Below are 19,856 nucleotides of genomic sequence, written 5' to 3' on the forward strand. Positions count from 1 at the left end.
TGCTGCCTGTGATATCACCAAGCAGACAGATAAAGGGTCATTTTGAGCAGCTACAGTAGTTTGTATGATCATTATGCAGCCTCATTGTTGTCTGCAATCATATTACTAGTCTGGTCTGGTTACTAAATGTTCTCAGGACTGAACACATTTGGTTTACTTGTACGGGGATCAGGAGGGTATTTAAAATGTTTGTTCTGATACAGTTACTTGTTTAAAAGTAGTCAGTAATGTAATTTAAGTAAAACTGTCATTCAGATTTTTCTCTGAATACTTTTTTTCCTCTCTCATTTCCCCTGTTTGTTTTCAGCTAATTCAGTCCGACCCTAAATATGCTTTCTGAACTTGTTTATGTTTTTAATGTGATCACAGCAAAAGAAAAAGTGTGTGTGTGCGGCTTGTGGTTTTACTCTATGAACAATCTGAACTTACAGAAACTATATGGTCCTTGCACAGATAGTACTCGGGCCCTTAAAATCAAGTGCAGCTTCAGCGAGGAGAGGTAGACATGGATAACGAATGATGGCAAGACGTTTTTATTATGGAACGGCTGGCTTTTGATGTGTCCATGTTTTGGTGCAGGTGATTATAGCATCACTGGGGCTATCAAAGGTGTGTGTTGTTTCTGTGCGTCAAAAGTTCTATCTGCCAGTTGTGCAATATTTAGGGTTAGATTCCATTTGATATTAGATAACTAACTATAATTGGGCATTGATAAAGTTGTCTTCCTACAACGGAGAGGTGGAGGTTGGTTTAAAATTTAAAATGCCACTTACATTGTAGCCTTAAATTTAAATAGAAAATATGTTAGTATATGCCAATGTCAGCTTAAAAAAAGAGTGTATCTTTCCAAAACTGTTGCAACAAAAATGAAAGTGTAACCTTCCTGGAGTTAGGATTTATTACAGGACTGCTTTGTTACTGTTTTAGTTTTAGCTAGATTCACCCAATGAACTTGTGACTGGGTATAGTCCACTCCTCACTGTCAATCATTACACTACTGAAGAGTTTAATGACACTATTGACAATCAAGACTGACAGGGATGACAAAATGAGTAACCAAGGTGATGTTTAAATGAAAAGTTCACCCAAAAATGAAGATTCAGTCCTTATTTACTCACCTGATGGAAAGCTAGGTGACAGTTTCTAGCCCACAAAACATTTCTGGAGCTTCACAGTGAATCATTGCAGCATTCTCCTGAACAACTGCGACAGTTGAGGACTTGTCTTTAAATGTAAAAAAAATATAAAAATGGCTCCATAGCACTCATCTGGCTTTATTCACGTCTCAAGAAGGCCTGAGATCCTAAATAGATTAGAAAAGAGACTGTTCACACCGTTGTTAAAGCTGAATTCTTCACATAAACTAAGCTCGGGGTGTTAGTGTGCACTCCGTCTGTAGCGGGTGCACAAACTCAGTTGTGCCTTCAAGATGTAAATGTCTTTTTAAATCACTTGGGTTCTCACGGCTTCTGGAGACTTTGTTGTTTGTAATCCTCTATATAGTGTATATACAGTTCTCATAAGTCAAATTATAACAAATAAAAAATTTAGGGTCTATTTTATTCCCCTCAGCACAATGCATGATTGTATGCAATGTCTGGCCAGTGACCCATCAGTTGAGCACTACTTTTCACAGTGCATTGTGGGATATTTTGACAATATAAGGTATAATAGATCTCACTATACATTTGAACAGCACTACAAAACTGTATATACAATTCATGATTTTGTAGTATGATGTAAAGATAGCAAATATTTGTATTCTCTTCCACTCACTGTGTGAGCCTGCCAGCTTCGACCTCACTCCGTCCTCATCAAAATGGCCGTCGGTGTGGGGCCTTTTCTCCCTCAGCGGTTGTTTGTGGTTGCTAGGCAACTTCAAAACGCTGTGGCAGGAGCAGCTGAATGACAGAGGACCTGTAAGGACACCTGATGAGGACGATCGCCAACTTGTCGGGGAGTGTGTCCGCCTCCTGAGCTTGATTTTTTAAAAATCTGAGTATTTTCTGTCTTCTTGTTTGATTTCTTCTTTCTCAGCTTTTCTCTGAAGACTTGAACCAGGATGTGAGCTGTTAGTTAGCCAGCCGGCAGAGCTGATGAGGATCCTGCTGCTGCTGCTCAGCTCTGTAGACATGCATTTATAAATCTAAGTGGGATCATTTTTTATTGACTTTTGTGTGTCATCCAAATTCTGCGGGGTGAAACCTGAGTCATGGGCTCCGAGGCTGTGAAGGTGGTGGTCAGGTGCAGGCCCCTGAACGACAGGGAGAAGGCTCTCAGCTCTAAGATGGTGCTGTCCATGGACCTGCAGCGCTGCCAGTGCTTCATAGAGAAGCCCGGAGCAGCAGATGAGCCGCCCAAACAGTTCACCTTCGATGGGACCTACTTCATCGATCAGACCACCGAGCAGATGTACAATGAGATTGCCTATCCGCTGGTGGAGGTAGGCTGCTCGAAAACACTTGTGATTCTGTGTTTGGGTTGGAGATCTGTGCATTACAGGAGCAGCACGCTGGTCACTGGACACCCTCAGGCCAACAGCAGGCTATATCTTATTGCCTCATTATTTACTTAACAGTCTGCTGTCAGTCACTCACAGAGGTCAGCAGGATCTCCATCATTTAAAGAAACTTTAATGCAAAAAGGTCATCAATGCCATGTTTAATGTATTTTCCTACAGGGTGTCACTGAGGGATACAACGGCACGATTTTTGCATATGGACAAACTGGGAGTGGGAAGTCTTTCACCATGCAGGGAGTGCCCGAGCCTGCAGCCCAGCGGGGAGTCATCCCACGAGCCTTTGAGCACGTCTTTGAGAGCATTCAGGTACGTTCAACACCTGCTTTTAATTGTGCAACATGTCTATAACCACACGTGTGCATAACTCAGTGATATTCAGACTTGCTTCACATCAGTCTGGTGGTTCTGCTCTCTGTCTGGGCTTGTTTAAGCTTTGTTGTATTTCCAGAAAACTATTTTTACAAGTGGGATGTGTGTGTGTGTGTGTGTGCGTGTGTGCAAGCTAGTGTGCAGAAAATACAAAATTCCTGGTGAGGGCGTCCTACTTGGAGATTTACAATGAAGAAATCCGAGACCTTTTGGGCAGCGACACCAAGCAGAGATTGGAGGTGAGTTGTTGCTTCAGATCAACAGATCGTGGCCACACTGTGAAACATTAGGAGCCGACAGTATCACTGTGCTTTACAAAACCTGTTTCTCGGACCATTCTCTCGGTGCTTATGCATCAAGTTGCCATGGTGACTTTAAAGCACTGTACTTACATGACTCCCTTGAAGGTCAAGGTGTTTGAACAGGCAGACAGATTTGGATGATGCTGCGTTTCTTTGTGCGGCTGATGAATGTTCAGCTGAAAGAGCATCCGGAGCGAGGGGTGTATGTGCGGGACCTCTCCATGCACACGGTGCACAGCGTCGGCGAGTGTGAGAGGATCATAGAGCAGGGCTGGAGGAACCGGGCAGTGGGCTACACGCTGATGAACAAAGACTCCTCCCGCTCACACTCCATCTTCACCATCCACCTGGAGATCTGCAGCACAGGTGGACACACAAACAGACGCAGACACACTCAAACACACGCACACACACACAAAGTGACAAAAGATCGGCTGCAACAGGTTGAAACTGATCTGTAATCTGTTTGATAAACTGGTGCTTGTAGGAGTTTGTGATCTGATCCTTTTACAGAGAAGTTACAAATATAATCTAATAAAAAACACTAAATGAATAAATAAAAGAGGGAGGACTGATAATTATGGAACTAATGTAGAGACAAAACTAACTTAAAGGTCCAACTAGGGACACAAGTTGTAAATTATTGTCCGTATTTAAGCTGTCATTTGTCAGATGATTTTATTTCATGTCTCATTCACAATTCGTCATACGCTGATGCTAAAGGATGTCGGCCTTCTCAACCTGCAGTCTCAAAGCGCCAGTATTTGATGAGTTGGGAATGAAACTCAAAAATAGATGTTTGTACGTGAAACCTTTTAAATACCAACAAAGAGAAATCCAAGGTGCTTTTGACCAGTTTTTGTATTTCAGGGATGATTTGTTTGCTTAAAGGTCAGTTTAATTTAGCAGTGCAAATTGCAACCAACTGAATACCTCTCGCCTCACCATCCCCTACAGTGGCCCAAAAAGCACAACAAAACACTGAAAACACCTCTTTGTAGTGCAAGTTTGTCCATTCTAGGCTTCTGTAGAAATGTAACAGTGCCACATGGAGGACCTGGAGGACTGTAGATATATAAGACTCTTTCTAAGGTAACAAAAACACAATGATTATTAGTTACAGTTGATTTCAAACTGATTTAAACATAACCATGATTTTTACATTTCATTTTTGCCAGCAACCCCCCTAAATCCTACACAAGGGACCTTTAATGGAACATAGTTTTGATGTGAACATTTTTTTTTTCTTTCTGTATGATTTGCAGGTAAAAAGTTACCTGTCAATACTATAGCATAACAGAATATCAAGACTCTAATAGACAGGTAAACAAACAATAAAAAAAATTAGCAACAACAAACAGACAGTAATGCCAAATACAAAATAAATGACCTTCTCTTGGTTCATTTATGACTTATTATATTAATCACAATACAGCCGAGCCATACAATCGTGACAAGAACAGGAACGGATGCAGAAAAATGACAATAACAAATATTTATATTGTGTTTCTAGATGGTTGAGCAACAGGATTTAATGTTTGTCACCTCACTTTCTCAGATGCAGCTGGTCAGGATCACCTACGAGCGGGTAAACTCAACCTCGTCGACCTGGCAGGAAGTGAGCGTCAGTCCAAAACCGGCGCTACCGGGGAGCGACTCCGTGAGGCCACGAAGATCAACCTCTCCCTGTCGGCCCTGGGAAACGTCATCTCCGCTCTGGTGGACGGACGCTCCAAGTACATCCCCTACCGGGACTCCAAGCTCACCAGGCTGCTGCAGGACTCTCTGGGAGGAAACACGCGCACCTTGATGATCGCCTGTCTCTCCCCTGCTGACAACAACTATGAGGAAACCCTGAGCACTCTGCGCTACGCCAACCGGGCCAAGAGCATCCAGAACAGGCCCCGCATCAACGAGGACCCCAAGGATGCTCTGCTCCGAGAGTATCAGGAGGAGATCAAAAACCTGAAGGCCCTCATCTCAGGCCAGCTCGGATCTGCTGACATAGCCTGTAAGTGTAGAAATCTTTAATTCGCTTCTTTGTTGAATGATTTTTAGTACAAGTTTTGCTTGAAAGAAACCACCTTTTGTTGGTTGTTTCGTTTGTGCTGCAGCTCTGCTGGCTGCTCAGTCGTTTGAAGATCCCCCTGCAGCTCCTTCAAGGCCACAGTCCAGCACCACAGAAGCAGAGAAGGAGAAGATTAAAGAGGCAACTCCGGGCCCTCCCCACAGCAATACATCACCTCACATCTCTACATGCACTGAATAAGAACCAGGTGATTTATGTGTCTGTGTTCGGCTCCCTCCACAGGAGTACGAAGAGAGGCTTTCCAAGTTGCAAGCTGAGTACAATGCGGAGCAGGAGTCCAAGGCAAAGCTGCAGGAGGACATCGCTGCCCTGCGATCCTCCTATGAATCCAAGCTGTCCAATCTGGAGAAGGCTCGCTCCAGCAGGGGGAGCTCTGTCCTAAAGAATGGCAGCAGAAAACCATCTGTACAAAACAAAGAGCCATGTAAGTAGAATACAGATGAGACTCTGCAGCTTATCATTCTGTCAAAAAACTCACTCATGTTCTTGTAATTCAACCCCTGTATACTGACACTGCTGGTCTTACTTCTCAGCTCCGGTGAGCTCCAGCTGCATGAAACAGGTCGCTGAAGAAGAGCTCCACCACAACACTGATCCCAGGTGCCTCAGTGGAGACGCTTCCCTGACTGAGGTACTGTTCACTCACATCTGTCGCCGTCAACTACTGATCATCCAAAATGTGTTATAGTTGCTGGAATGAAGGATTATTACTGGGTTTTATCTCCTCATGTTGGCGAACCAGCCTGCAGTAACTGGTGCAGCAGCCGGTGTCCAAGAAGACCCAGACCGAGGCGGGCCCGTAGACTCATCTGATCTCAACTCTGCTGGGTCTCTGGACCAGCAACATGTCTTGGAAAGGTGTGTGTGAAGTCCCTGGAAGCCCTGAGATCTCAAATTGATTTGAAGAAATGATTTTTACACCCTTTTAAAGCTAAAATATGTTAAGCTAAAAGTTCACACTCCTTCTGAATCAGGTGCACAAGCTGGACCTAACATCCAAAGTTTAAGTATTGCCTTTTAAAATCTGATTGGGATCTCTGGACTCTTGCAGACTTGAATTAGGAGCAACTTTAAGTTTTTTGGGTTGTTTTTTCCTGCGATGGACTGGCGACCTGTCCAGGGTGTCCCCTGCCTTCGCCCTAAGTCAGCTGGGATAGGCTCCAGCCCCCCCGCGACCCTGCAGAGGATTAAGCGGCGTACATAGAATATGTACAGATGATGGATGGATGGGTTGTTTTTTCACTACTTTAGTTGTTTGGGAGTATCTAGAACAGATTAAAGGTGTGATATGTAAGAATTTTAGTGTCAAACAAACAATTTTACATCATGCCACATGTATCTCATCAACTAATTACACCACCTGTCAACCTGTATCGCTGAAAATCCAAACTTTCCCATAAAATTCACCTCGTTTACCAACATGATAACTGAGCTGGCTAATGGTAGCAATTTGTTTGGAGTATGAATTCGACAGGTGGCCAATTCTTACATATTCCACCTTTAACAACAACACAAAATAACTAAGGCTGATACTTTTCTACTAGATTTTAAGATATTTATATCAGTTTCGCCCTCAGAAACCCAGTGATAGTTGTGTTGTTGCTGACATCATCCGATAAACTCCATAATCTGATGATATGACTTTTAGTTTTCAGCAGGCGGCTCGAGGGCCTTTAGACTTATAGTTTGAGATCCACATGCAGCGCTCCTAACCATCCACCTGTCTCTCCCTCAGACTGCAGCAGCTGGAGCAGGAGGTGGTGGGAGGAGAGCAGGCCAGGAACAAAGAGTTACAGCAGAGGCACTGGCAGAGGAAGAACCTCGCCGACCAGAGGAAAGTCCAACTCATCCGCGCCCTGTCAGAGAACGGCGAGGACAGCGAGAATGTGCTGCTGAACGTCTACAACTCCATCCAGGAGGAGGTCCACGCCAAAAACCAAGTACTGGTCAAAGTCCAGGGAAAGGTACCTCAAAGTGTTGTGTCAGTCCTAATGGGTCCAAAATTCAAAGCAAGTCATTAGCTTTTACATAGAGATTAAGAAAACACCTGTCTTCTTTTGGAATAACAGATTTGAGATGTACGACTGTTGCTTTCTGCACAACAAAGCCTGAATATGATGCATATTCAACAACTAGCGTTCAGGCTGTGCAGTATAAAATACAACAGGAATCACTGCTGGATGCTGTGGAATCAGAATTGCAGGCTGTCAAAACTTTCTGCATATTTCTGAGTATTCCCTCTGCCCTCCGGCCGTTAAACCTCATCCACCTGTTGCGACAGCTGAAAGCAGCCCGACTGGAGATCCGTGACCTGCAGGCGGAGTTCGAGGTGGAGAGGAACGACTACCTGGCCACGATCCGGCGGCTGGAGAGGGAGGGTCAGCTACTGAACAGCCTGCTGGAGCGCATGGTGCCCCTGGTGCGCCGCGACTGCAACTACAGCAACCTGGACCGCCTGAAGAAAGAGGCCGTGTGGGACGAGGACAGCGCCACCTGGAGGCTGCCCGACGTGATGGTGCAGAAAACGACACTGCCATCAGGTGATAGAGAAAATTGAGTTACAGTAAAAGCAGTTCATAGCAATGATGTTGCTTGTCTTTAAATATTATCTCGCTGTCTTCCTCTCTCGCAGCAGTGGCTCCAAAACTTTCAGCTCGCAGAGGTTCCACGACTGACGCTGGCGAACCGCCCATGGTGTGTTTCATGAATCATCCACGCGTCATCTTTCCTCACAGACACAGAAACCACGTCACACAGCCTCACTCCTGGGTGTTTTTCAGCAGGTGGAGGAGGACAGGTACAAGGAAATGCTGGACCGCAGCGACAGTGAGAACATCGCCAACACCTACTTCAAGTCTAAGAGGGCGAGCCAGCTGCTGGGACGTGACGCCACCACGGGACACAGTAAGACGAGCACACGTCCCCACTGAACAGTGACTCAACAATCCAACACATTAGAGACCACCAGTCATTCAAAGAGTACAAATTCGATCACACAAACTCATTAATCACCCTTTAAAAAAAGCTCTTTTTTTGACAGGAGAAAGAATCTTTTTTTTAATAACTCCCTGTATACAACTGACATGACAAAAAATAAAAACATTTACATTGACAGTTAAATAACCTTACAAACTTTATATTCTGAGGTGTCTTTTGTGAGGAACAGTGTTGTTTCTGGGGGGGGGGGGGGGCAACAGGGGCTAGTCTAGACCCCCCCGTGGCCCCCCGAGCGATGAGTCTGCATCAATAATGACAGTTTTTTTGCCATGATTTTGTACTGCAGGGAAAGGAGGAAATAAACTGTCTCAGCAGTTTATTACCCAATTAAAAATGTTGAAATTGTAAACACTGTTTTAAGTCTGAATGAGGCATTTGTCTTTGTTTTTCCGGGGTTGTATGCGCCAATCTAACAAAAAAGCCGGCCCCAAGCTGGCCCCCTTATTAAAACCGGTCTAGAACTGCCACTGGTGAGGAAGTGGCTTTGATGATGGAGCAATTAATCAATCTGAGTTCAGATAAAGAAAAATGGTCCAAAAGCAATCATGTTCAGATCGTAAAAAGTAAAAAGAGAAAATTGAAAGAGTCAATAATGTATCGCTCACTCAACATCCATATTCACATTTTATCTGAAAGATGCAACTTAAATTGAAAGTTAAAATTTTGACGGCTGCAGCTGAGTCGACTTCCTGCAGCCGTCACAGTGTCACACCTGATCTGACCCACCTGACGGAGCTCTCCTCCTGCAGACGTCCACTCTCCTCCCCTGGTCAACGGGCCGGCTCACCTCACAGTGAGCGCCTCCGCCATGAACCCACCCGTCAGCTCGCGACCCTTCCGCCTGGAGTCGTTGGACGTCCCGGTGTCCAACGGTAAGGTGAAGCGCAGAAAGAGCAAATCTCACAGCCACACTGAGGGGATTTAGAAAAAAAGACTGTGAATCACTGACATACGGTTTTTCATTTACTTGTTGTGTGCGCTGTGATCCATCACATACAGTGTAAATTAAACCATGAAATACGATTTTTTTGATAACCACTGCTGACCAGAAATGTACAGTTGAAACTTGAACGCTTGCTCTGAAAAAATAATGCTACCTACAGTATGATACTACCCTCGAATTCCTGCACTAAACCTAAAAACATGTGATTCGTGCACTGAGACTCTAATATTTAACCTCTCATGTGTTTTAATGCTGCTGCTTGTAATCCTGAACTTTAACCTGTTCCTCATCTATCATGTAAAACTCTCTCTGTTGTTTCTGAATATATCCAATAAAATAATAAATACACTTCACGGCTACTGTCATCTACTTTATAACATCCATTTAAACTTGGCTTAGGTGGAGTTTTATGAACAGCAGTAAGGAATAGGATCTCAGTCGCCAACATGTCAGACCAGTTTGTAGTGTTATGCAAAATTGATGGCTCACATGTGGGTCAGGGGGAGCTGTTGTCGAGTCAGCGGCGACAGGTATCTCGTGTTACCTCTGACCTCCGGGATCAGCAGTATGGATTTTTTTTTTTTTTTGCATGACTTTACAGAAGACTAATGAAGATAAGACAACCCTTAACTTCTGCTTGGGAATCTGCGGTTCATGAAAATGTCACGACGGGGTCCGTAACTCTAGTAGAAAGACTTCCAGCAGAAGCACAAATTGCCGTCTGTGTTGCATCATCTGTATCTCCATAATAACCTCAATCCTTTCTGCAGCTCACTCCTCTGCCTGCGTATCACATGTCTAACTTCGGCTCCGGCCTGATTTCTTCACCCATTGTTTAATATTACTTGACCGGCAGAGAGCCGTGTCAGTTTCAAAATTTGACACCCTTTATTCGACACACGAGACACAGATACTGGCCCCATTAGGCGAGCCCCTTGCCTCACTGAGAGATAACGCAATAGAGGGAAACTGTAATCGCTTTCTTACACACTTATTCAATAGCTTCAAGACTGTTGCGTAACAGAAGCCGAGCCATTCTCATAAGTCAGTGGCGGGAATTAGAAGTCTTACATGCGAAGGGATACTGAGACAACAGGGAGAAAAGGAAAAGAACGGCACGCTAACTTCACACCGAGGTGGGGCTCAAGATAATCGGATAATGGAAGAACAGCTGAGCTGGCTTTCTCGTTGCTCGAGTGGCGTGTAAGATGAGTAGTATGACTGATAGTCTATTCTGTGAGTGGAGTGTTGGATGGAGCAAGTCAGCAGGCAGGAAGCTTTGACTGAACAACCTCACTTCTTTCAGCTCAGTACAAAAAGGCAAATCACGAAGATCTCACTTGAATCTCATTTCAAATCACAAGTCAAAGCGTTTACTTGGAGATGGAACTATTTCAGAAACTGAGCGTCTTAAATAGAAAACTGGCTCTATTTAACACTTCTACAGAAAGACACGGATGTAAATTTTAATAATATATTTAAAGGTTTGAGGGGAAAATATAACAGCATGCAGTATGTCAGATGCGAACGTCTTTATTTTCACAGATAGAATGGGTAAAAATAGTCACATTATCATCGTTTTTTCATTCTGTATGAACATCTCCAGTTTTCAGACAGTGAAGGCAGCCACATATTTGTCAAACATCTTCAAAACCACCTGAACTACACGTGCTGTATAAAAGAGTAGAAAGAAATCGGTGAGCTAACAAAATATTGGATCTCAATAATCATGTGCATTAACAATTTATATTAAGATCCTTGTAGGAAAGAATTACTTAACAGGTGATCAGGCCCTTTTAAGTACGTGGACTAATAACATCATAAACACATGTTAGATTACAAACAATCATCAGTCCTCATAAAAACATTTTAAAAAACGGATTATAGAATGCTAAGAAACAAATTGTAGTTTCTGTTAAAAAATGTAAATTTACAAACAGAATATGAAGACAGAAGGAGACAAACCATTAAGCCCCTCAAGAACCATTTTGTACCTTCAGAATCCCGGAGCTAGCTCCGAGCTCCTAGCCCCTGTAGAGTCTGCTAATAGCTGAGCTTACTGGCTAACAGCAGCTACAGTTAGCATTAGTTAGCAGCCATGTTTGGAGTTGTCTGGAGTATGGATTCGACAGATGGCCAATTCTTACAAATCATCATTGCACACACATTTATTGAACTGACTAACTGTGTCACTGCTTACTGTTGCAAACTATAGCTTCTGTCAGATAGTTGGCTCAGGTAGCCGTTCAGCTAGCAGTCCGGACTGGGAGTTGAGAGAACAGGAGGGGTGATGGTGTTTACACCAATAGCACGGGCGCTTTAGACTGGGACCCGCTGGAGCTAGCTGGTTAGCATGCTAACTTCAGTCCATATCTTACACATTTTCAGAAAACACAAGAACTGTTATTAATGATCTGTTGATAACTTTTGTTAATTTTGAATGTTTTTAACTGAAATTCGTACTTATTGTACCTTCATCTTAATTATTATTAATTATGTCAGTCAGCTGTATGTTAGTTGTACCTTTACTGAGCTCTTCTTTGTTACTTAAAGATGAATGCATACTTTATTACACATTTATTAACAGTTAAGGATGTTTCTTGCAGCTGCCACATCTGAAGCAATGCCTTAATGAATCCTTAATTAGGCTCATATATGTTATATAAACATGTTTATTATGCCATTATTAACACTGAAATAGCCTCATTTATGTTAATAAGCATTTTATAAGGATGTATTATGGCCATGTTACCCATTAACTAATGCATATTACAAGAACAACAATATAAAGTGTTACCTAATGAACTGCTGGTAGCTACTAAAGATTAGAAAACACTGAAAAATCACCCCAAAACACTTTCAGAATTTTGTTTTACAATAATTATGAGCTGCATAAACTGATTGCTCCAAGGACTGTACTACACAATCCACTTACAGGCACATCTGTGAATTATGAAATGGTCAGTATCGTCAAAACTCAGCTAATTTGTGTTGATGTTTCCTTTAAGTAGGAGTACAGAGGAGCAGTGTGTTCTGTACATTATAATGAGGAGGGAACAAGATTAGTAGAAAACCTGAGTATGGCTTGTTTCATGCACACTGAGGCTTCTTACTCAATATATTGATATTTGAAGTGCTTCTTTATGCCATATGAATCACTTGGGCTGATCTGGTGATCTATCAAGTCATATCTGACTGTAATTTGTTCAAGCAAACAGATTCTGATTAGATTTAATATAATTACCATACAATAGAGCCTCAAGGGTTTGTAGGGTGCCTTTTCAGATACTTGTGTAACCTACAGAAGAACAATAGGTGAAGAGAAACTGCCCGCATGTAAGTAAGTCACGGCGACCTACATTAAAAGTGCTGGAATAGCCCTTCTCCTGTTTTTTTTCTTCCTCCTCTGCTTGTGTTTGCCAAAGTGCCGAGTGCCAAGTCCCCGCTTAATGCTCTAACGCTCTCTAAGCTGATGGTACACTTGAACTCTTTCCAAGCTCTGCATTCACACAGCCAAACTTCTGCTGTTCATCTGTTTCAGTCTTTGAGCAGTCCAAGCTTTCTAAGCGCTTCCTTTCGATCGGCTCCCATCCCGGGCACCACCATCACAGTGTATCCAACTGAGTTTGAGGATTTGTTGGGTGCAGGCTGAGCTGCAGTGGTGGTTTTCACTGGCTTGGAGGTTGCGATGTGTTGCTGCTCAGGACAGTGTCCACCGTTTATGTGGCCGTCCAGGGTAGCAGATCGCTCTAGACCAGCTGGCTTCAACCCGTTGGATTGAGCGGGATGTGATGCAGACACAGGGTGTTGGTCACGTCTGGAGTAGTGATGGAAACTGGCACTGCTCTGCAGAGGCTTGTTCTTGGGCTCTGAGGACACTTGAGAATAGCAAAATGATGGGCTTCTTGATGGATTTACATTCGATGGGCCTCTTGTATATCTGTTTGGTGGTGGATCCAAAGAGGAGTGAGATTTACGGGGAGCCAGTGGGGCTACTGTATCATTTTCTGGCTCTTGGTCTGTCAGAAGGCCCAGCTTGTGCAAAGCTTCCAGTCTAACAACCTTGGGATCTTTTGCATTCTTGATACTGTATGAAGAATCTGAGGTTATGGATGCTTTGGTTTGTGTTGTGCCAGATATGTTGGCAGGAATCCTTTTGGGTTTGGGGGCCACAGCTGGAGGAGCCTCTGAGTTGTATCTGTCAGGTCTTGGTGGATTGCTGAGGTTTGGGCCTTTCACTGCACCTGGAAGGTGCTTGTCTGAGTCTATAGTATGATCAATTTTGGGACACAGAGGTGTTTTCTTTGAAGAGGCACTCCTCCGCAGGTGAACAAGTGCATCATAGGATAGAGGTCCTCTAGGTAAAGAACCTTCAGGAGACTTATTTGAATAATCCCTGGGTTTGATGGGAGGAGGTATCACAACATTAACCTCTAAAGGTACTCGAGGTGGAGTCGGTTTCTGGTCGTGTTTGTGCCCCGGTACTTGGCTCAGTGATTGAGGCTGAGAGCTGAGGTTTTTGTCTGATGGGACACCCGGCTTAGCACTGGGCACAGAACAAGGAGAGCCGTTTGCCACAACAAGAGGTGTAGGAACCAGGTAGCTCTGCTTAAGTTTGGTGTCAACATTTTCCTTGGTGGGTTCCTTGGTGGGTTCCTTGGAGGCATGTTTCTTTGGACCTGAAAGACAAACAAGCACATGTTCGTGACTACAGATTCAAAACAACTCTCTTACAAGTCTTCCACTGACTACTTGCTAATTCGGCATCTGTGCGCAGAGATTAACTCACTGTTGAGCTTGTTTTTGCTCATGGAGGCTGACAGGTCAGCCAGTTTGTTAGCAATATTGCCAGGGCAGGGCAGTTGGTCAGGTTCGTCATTAGACAAGCCACTATCTTCCTCTGTGTCCAAAGACTCAATAGTCTCCTCCAGAAACATGAGACAGGCCTTCTCTTCAGCAGACAGGTGCTCCAGACTATCATCACTCTGTAATACACAAAAGTAGGGCTTTCATTACGACAAACCTTTCAAAGTAAGTATTAGTAAGTATTTCAAAAGTGACTTAAACTCTTAGACATCAGCAGAACAATTGGCGTGACTTTTAAGATGGACATATTTAAGCCTTACACCCATCCTTCAGCTCCTATGTTTCAACTATCAGTTACCTAGATGGTTTTGTCTTGATGTCTTGATAACATTTTTAGGTTCAAGAGGCTAAAGTCAGGAACTTACATAGCCAGAATTGCCACTGACAACGCTGTCACAGCTGCCAGCGCTGTCCATGCTGGTCATCGCCTCCAGTCCAATGCCACCTGGCCAGGTATCGCTTTTGGGCATCTTTGGGCGCTACTTTAGCGTTAAAGATTGTTGTCTTTCAACCTATGGAAAGAGAATATATGTTGTGTTTAAATAACAGTTTAAATTGTTCATCAAAAAACTTGGCAGTGCAACACTGTTCTAAAAAATAAAAGAATTCAGGGATTATTTTTGTTGTTTCATATATTTTAATCACATTATTGGAGCCATTAATTTGCATTCTTGCTTGTGCAGTACAGAATCTAATGGACTGCATTGGGAATTTTCTTAAAAATTCTTTCTATAGACTGAATCGCCATGATGATAGCGTTTCTGTTACAGAGTGCTAAACTTATGCAGCACTTTCTAATTGGCATTAAAGTGCAGATAAATCAGAAACTGCCCCCCAAATGTTTTTTAGAGTTAATTGGACACATGGACTTCGATGAGAGTTGGAAGCTAATAGCATTTACATGTACAAGTCTGTTTGAAGGTTTGCAAAAAAACATGCTAGATACTCATCATGTCAGATCTCTGTTACAAAAATAAACAGATGTCCAACTAAAAAAAAAAAACTGGACTGTCTGTAAAAGCATCAACCAAATTTGGCACTTTAGGAACTTTAACCACATCTGATTTATTGACAATAGCTGTAAAGATATTTAGACTTTGGCTTGATCTTTGATTATGTAATTAATAGATAGATATCAGTACAATGTGCACTGACTCTGATTAATACTATCTGACTTCCAATCAAGTTGTTTCCAGTGGAGGATGGAAAATCCTGTGTGTGTGAACTGTAATCAGCACCACTTGAACTGGACAGCTCCGGATGAGGCTGACCTGTGTTTACTATTAGCTCAGGATTAAATGTAAAACAGTCAAACATGTAGAGCTAAATTTAACCCTGAGTTATGTCAACCCAGGATTCAAATTAGAAATGGGTTAGATTAATGTCATTAACCTTTACGGTAAATAGGGCCTACACTGTGGTTGGATATTTTGAAAGAGTTATAACATGTTGCCCAAGAATCCGTCTTTCGTAACACATTTATAATACTGCGGCATGACTTGGGCGAGAGTGCACAACAGTAGACTTCGTACTTAATCATGCCATTAAATGACCACAAATGGGTCCAATGGTTGGCACAGGATTATTATATGCAGATACTCAGGAAACTCAAAACTATTTCAAGGCAATTCAAGTGAAGTGAAGTGAATTTTAAAAAATCCCATTACAGAGAAAGATTGATTATCCTCCCCAGGTTGTCAAATAACGACTGTCTCGGCCGGAGCCACCAACTCAGTCATCAGTATTTGATGACCTGTTGATGAAACTCAAAAATCTTCTTTCTTTCTCCAGATTCGCTTGCTGCACTTTGAAGTTACAAGTAAAAATGTCTTCTTTACTCAAAGAAAGCTGTAGAAAAGTAAAGTTACTGATGCATTTAATTGTTTCCTTGTTTCATTTTTTTAAGCGTAAATCTTCGGACATAAAAAGTAATTATGCTCAAAAACTGCACTGCTGTAATGTACCTTTTGAAAGAAAGGACAATAGGTTGGCTAGTAAGGTGGCTAAATGTTAACTATGATGGATTTAATGAACGTCTAACACTTTTCTGGTGTGTTTTCTAGTGGCTGCCTTGAAATCCTTCTAAAAGACTACAGTATAATTGGCAAATGATTCATGATAATGTAAAGTACACATACAAAACAACCCCAATGACCCTTAGAAGCTGCATGTGTTAAGGTGGACATGTATGATTTGTCAGGATACTTTTCTAGTTTTCTAAATTGCTCAGTGTCACACACAGACCTGTCTGAATATCATCTCATCAACAGACAACCCTGTGGTGTGTTTTACACGAACACTGGCCCTCTGATGAGAGAGAATGACAGGGTATCATAGCTTGGAGTGTGTTTCTGACAGATATCGAACTAGTCCTCTTACTGCATGTGACTCAGATTACAGCACACATGCCACTCCTAATCTTCCTCAACCGGATCAGTTTCAGAGGGAGTGCAGGGCAGCAGCAATGATCTCCTGCAAGCTATATGATATCCAGTTTGACCACGTTGTCTTACTGTAACAGTCTAGACTATTAATTTGGAGTGTATTAGTTTTAGCTGGTGAAAATTAAAGAGTATGTAAATGATTAGGGTTTGGTGTCCTGTGGATGCTAAAATGTAGGCACTATTCTGTCAATGTGACACACTTTAGAAAGAACCATCTTCCTAGAAATTGTAGTAGTTGTCTAACATCAATTTAATACATTTTAGAGAAAAAATACTAGTAATTGTAGAAACAGAGTTAGAAGTTTAGTATAAAGGCACCTCTGTCTGATCCTGGTGAAAAGAAATGTACTTTTTGGATAAGTTTCACCACCCGAGAGGGAAGGACTGTTAGATAGGCCAAGAGAGGCACAAAAGCAGTCCTGTTCACTGTTAAAGCTTTGCCATGTCATCCCATCCCTGTAAAATTTTAGAGCCCCTATCACCATCCCATTATGTAAATACCCCCATCTGTCCTGCTGTCTGCAGGTCAGGATATGAATCTGTAAAACAGTGGAAAGTCTGAGATAAAGTTTATTGTGTTTTAACCCGACACAATTTGCGTTGATCACATGCAAATAAAAAGAGGAGCTGCCGTTACCTGGAGGCAACTGAACAGAAAACACTTGGCAGAACATTCATCAAAATGTTTTAAGTATCAAATAGTTCTTGTGCTGTCAGGTCTGTAGTCAGACTTGGGATTTTTTCCTTTGTCATAACAAAACCTCTGAAGAATTACACTGTGGTTAGTCATTAACCCTCACAGACCGTTTCAAGTGAAAGGACATCTTCTTAACCAGTGAAAATAATCATTAACATTATCTCCATATAGATACAACTATCAACACAGGGGCAACAGACACAAAAGACAGTATGATGTAGAGGTTGGGGTCATAAAACTAACTGCCATTTGACATTCTTTGGAACAACAACCTCTGGTTCCAGTTTTGTTTTGATTGTGGCTATAAAAGTGCATCAAGCCAAGGTTTTATTATACTTACTTATGTAACTTGGTTTAATTACCACAGTTTTTTCCCACGTTCTTTTTGTAATCCTCAATACCTGCCCTTCAACCCTCTACCTTCAGGTTCCTCAGGCACATATAATAAAGATTATATATCCGAATATAGGCTCTACAAAACATGCACTGATCAAAAAGTGTATGCTTTAGACCAGGGGTCACCAACCTTTTTGAAACTGAGAGCTACTTCATGGGTACTGAGTCGTATGAAGGGCTACCAGTTTGATACACTCTTCTGAAATAACAAATCTGCTCAGTTTGCCTTTAGTTATATGTGATTATTAATATTAATCATACTCATCTATGTGAAGACACTGATCACATTAATGATCTCTCACAATAATTATCAGCAATGACTTAACAAGTTGGGAAACAGATAACATCAATATTCAATTTTCATTTTTAGAACAGGCCTGAGGGCTACTCATGTGGTCCTTGGGGGCTACCTGGTGCCCACGGGCACCGTGTTGGTGACCCCTGCTTTAGACTTTTGCTTCCCTAAAACAGCTAAACCCAGCCTGCAAAACATACATAAACTTCTTAATCTTAAAATCTGCAAACACAAATGCAAATTTAAAACGTTTATAAAATTAGTTGAATTTTATGGGAAAGTTTGGATTATCAGCATACAGGTTGACAGGTGGTGTAATTACCACATATCATACCTTACATATGGCACCTTTACACTGTTATAGATTCTCCTGAACAACTAAGGTAGTAGGGGACAATTTAAAAAAAATTAAAGTCTCCAGAAGCCCAAAGATCCCAAATAGATTTTAAAAGGCAATATTTAAACTTTGTATGTTAGGTCCAGCTTGTGCACATACATAAACTAACGTTAGCTTAAAATCTGCAAACACATGTAAATTTAAAACATTCAGCTAGACTATATTACACATTAGATAAACAGAGAAGAAGTAGGAGACCATAGTGTTGTGACAAAATAAACTTTCATCAGTACATAAAAATAGATAAAAACCGCTAAAACGTACGTTGACACCACTGACTCTCTGTAAGCAAACGTTATGGATTCACGAGACAAACACGACTTTAACTGAACTTTTCTAACACAAATGGTTGTTTAAACTCTCTATCAGTCGATTCAACTGAGCATTAAGTTAAAGTTGTCAGTAAAAAAATGACCACATACCTGTTTGAACCTTCCTACACTGATCAGTTATCCATCATCTGCCTCCTCGTCTTCGTGTGAAGACGCGGTCAGTGAGTGTGAGAGTGGGCGAGCGGCTCTGTGACACCTGCACGAAGGACTTTGTGCTCTAAGCCCTCAGCCAATCAGAGGGCAGCGTTCTCCTTAAGACGCACGAGCCCCGTTGTCATGGTAGCTACAACTTGCACTTGTAGTAATCTGCTGAATCAGTATCCGAGTATCAGACTCCCCTCTGCTCACACAGCGACATGTAACTAATACCTACTGTTAAAGGAAATGTAGGCGGACTACATATTACTCTGCAGGAGGTAATTACTTCCAGATTAGACGATGTGTTGTCAAGAGTACCCAAATGTTAGACTAGAGTAAAGTTTTTTTGTGTGTGAAAATGGTACTTTGGTAAAAGTGAAAGTCACCCATTGGCAGTAAATTTAATGGAAAATACTTTTACTCAAGTACCAAAACTCATTTTCTGATAATAGATGTAGGTAAAGGTGCAATAAATTCCTAAGATATAAGAATTTCCCACCTGTCAAATTCACTCTAGCTAGTTAGCTTAGTTAGCCATGAAGCTAGCAGTCGTTATCTTACATCTGGACACATTTGGAGCCCAGTTTGCTCCAATAAAAGCTGCTCAGTGGCACTTTGAAACCAAAAAAATGTAGAATTCCAGGATATGAAAATACCGGAATCTTCTGTGTTGTGGGGTCCATAGAGAGTGCATACCAGAGACTTGACTGAGGTGGATAACATCCAGTTTAGCACCTGGCTAACTTAGAAATAGAATCAAATAATTGAATATTGTGGCTCTTGTAGACTTTCCAAATTTCACTGGACCGAATGGGTCCAGTAATGACAGTCCATGTTAAGTTCAGTTGATATCTCTTCAACATATGTAGACGTAATAACATCAGTAGTGTTATTTCTTCACATTATTATTTAATTTGAGAGAATTCTCAACCAAAATTCTTACTTATTGCACCTTTAAATTGTTTAAAGCTGCTGGACTGTGGATTTCTTGCACTGTTAAATCTGACAAATTGAATTCACTTAAAAAAACTGAAGGAAACTGATTACTTAAAACTTTCTTTTCTTAAACA

General features: G+C 41.9%; 2 protein-coding genes across 6 annotated transcripts; one reads left to right on the forward strand and one right to left on the reverse strand.

Annotated features, from left to right (window-relative positions):
* Positions 1–414: 414 nt before the first annotated feature.
* Positions 415–9,574, forward strand: kif17 (kinesin family member 17). Of its 5 annotated transcripts, none has more exons than XM_037102532.1 (14): positions 415–2,443; positions 2,681–2,827; positions 3,028–3,129; positions 3,369–3,558; positions 4,751–5,203; positions 5,307–5,401; positions 5,504–5,705; positions 5,815–5,912; positions 6,024–6,139; positions 7,017–7,245; positions 7,563–7,821; positions 7,917–7,975; positions 8,065–8,185; positions 9,028–9,574. In XM_037102532.1, exons 1-14 carry the CDS (start codon positions 2,213–2,215, stop codon positions 9,201–9,203), a joined length of 2,478 nt encoding a protein of 825 aa, XP_036958427.1. In that variant the 5' UTR covers positions 415–2,212; the 3' UTR covers positions 9,204–9,574. The 5 variants fall into 5 exon arrangements, with proteins under 5 accessions (XP_036958427.1, XP_036958426.1, XP_036958425.1 ...); XM_037102531.1 differs by having other exon boundaries at positions 416–2,443; positions 8,062–8,185; XM_037102530.1 differs by having other exon boundaries at positions 417–2,443; positions 7,914–7,975.
* A 1,164-nt stretch (positions 9,575–10,738) lies between these two features.
* Positions 10,739–18,865, reverse strand: zgc:158258 (uncharacterized protein LOC791186 homolog). Its single transcript, XM_037100445.1, has 4 exons — positions 18,739–18,865; positions 14,453–14,599; positions 14,011–14,206; positions 10,739–13,900 (listed from the first exon to the last, which is right to left on the reverse strand). Exons 2-4 carry the CDS (start codon positions 14,555–14,557, stop codon positions 12,759–12,761), a joined length of 1,443 nt encoding a protein of 480 aa, XP_036956340.1. The 5' UTR covers positions 14,558–14,599; positions 18,739–18,865; the 3' UTR covers positions 10,739–12,758.
* Between the last annotated feature and the right edge of the window lie 991 nt (positions 18,866–19,856).

Source organism: Acanthopagrus latus, chromosome 6, assembly GCF_904848185.1.
Source record: "Acanthopagrus latus isolate v.2019 chromosome 6, fAcaLat1.1, whole genome shotgun sequence".
Taxonomy (NCBI): Eukaryota; Metazoa; Chordata; class Actinopteri; order Spariformes; family Sparidae; genus Acanthopagrus; species Acanthopagrus latus.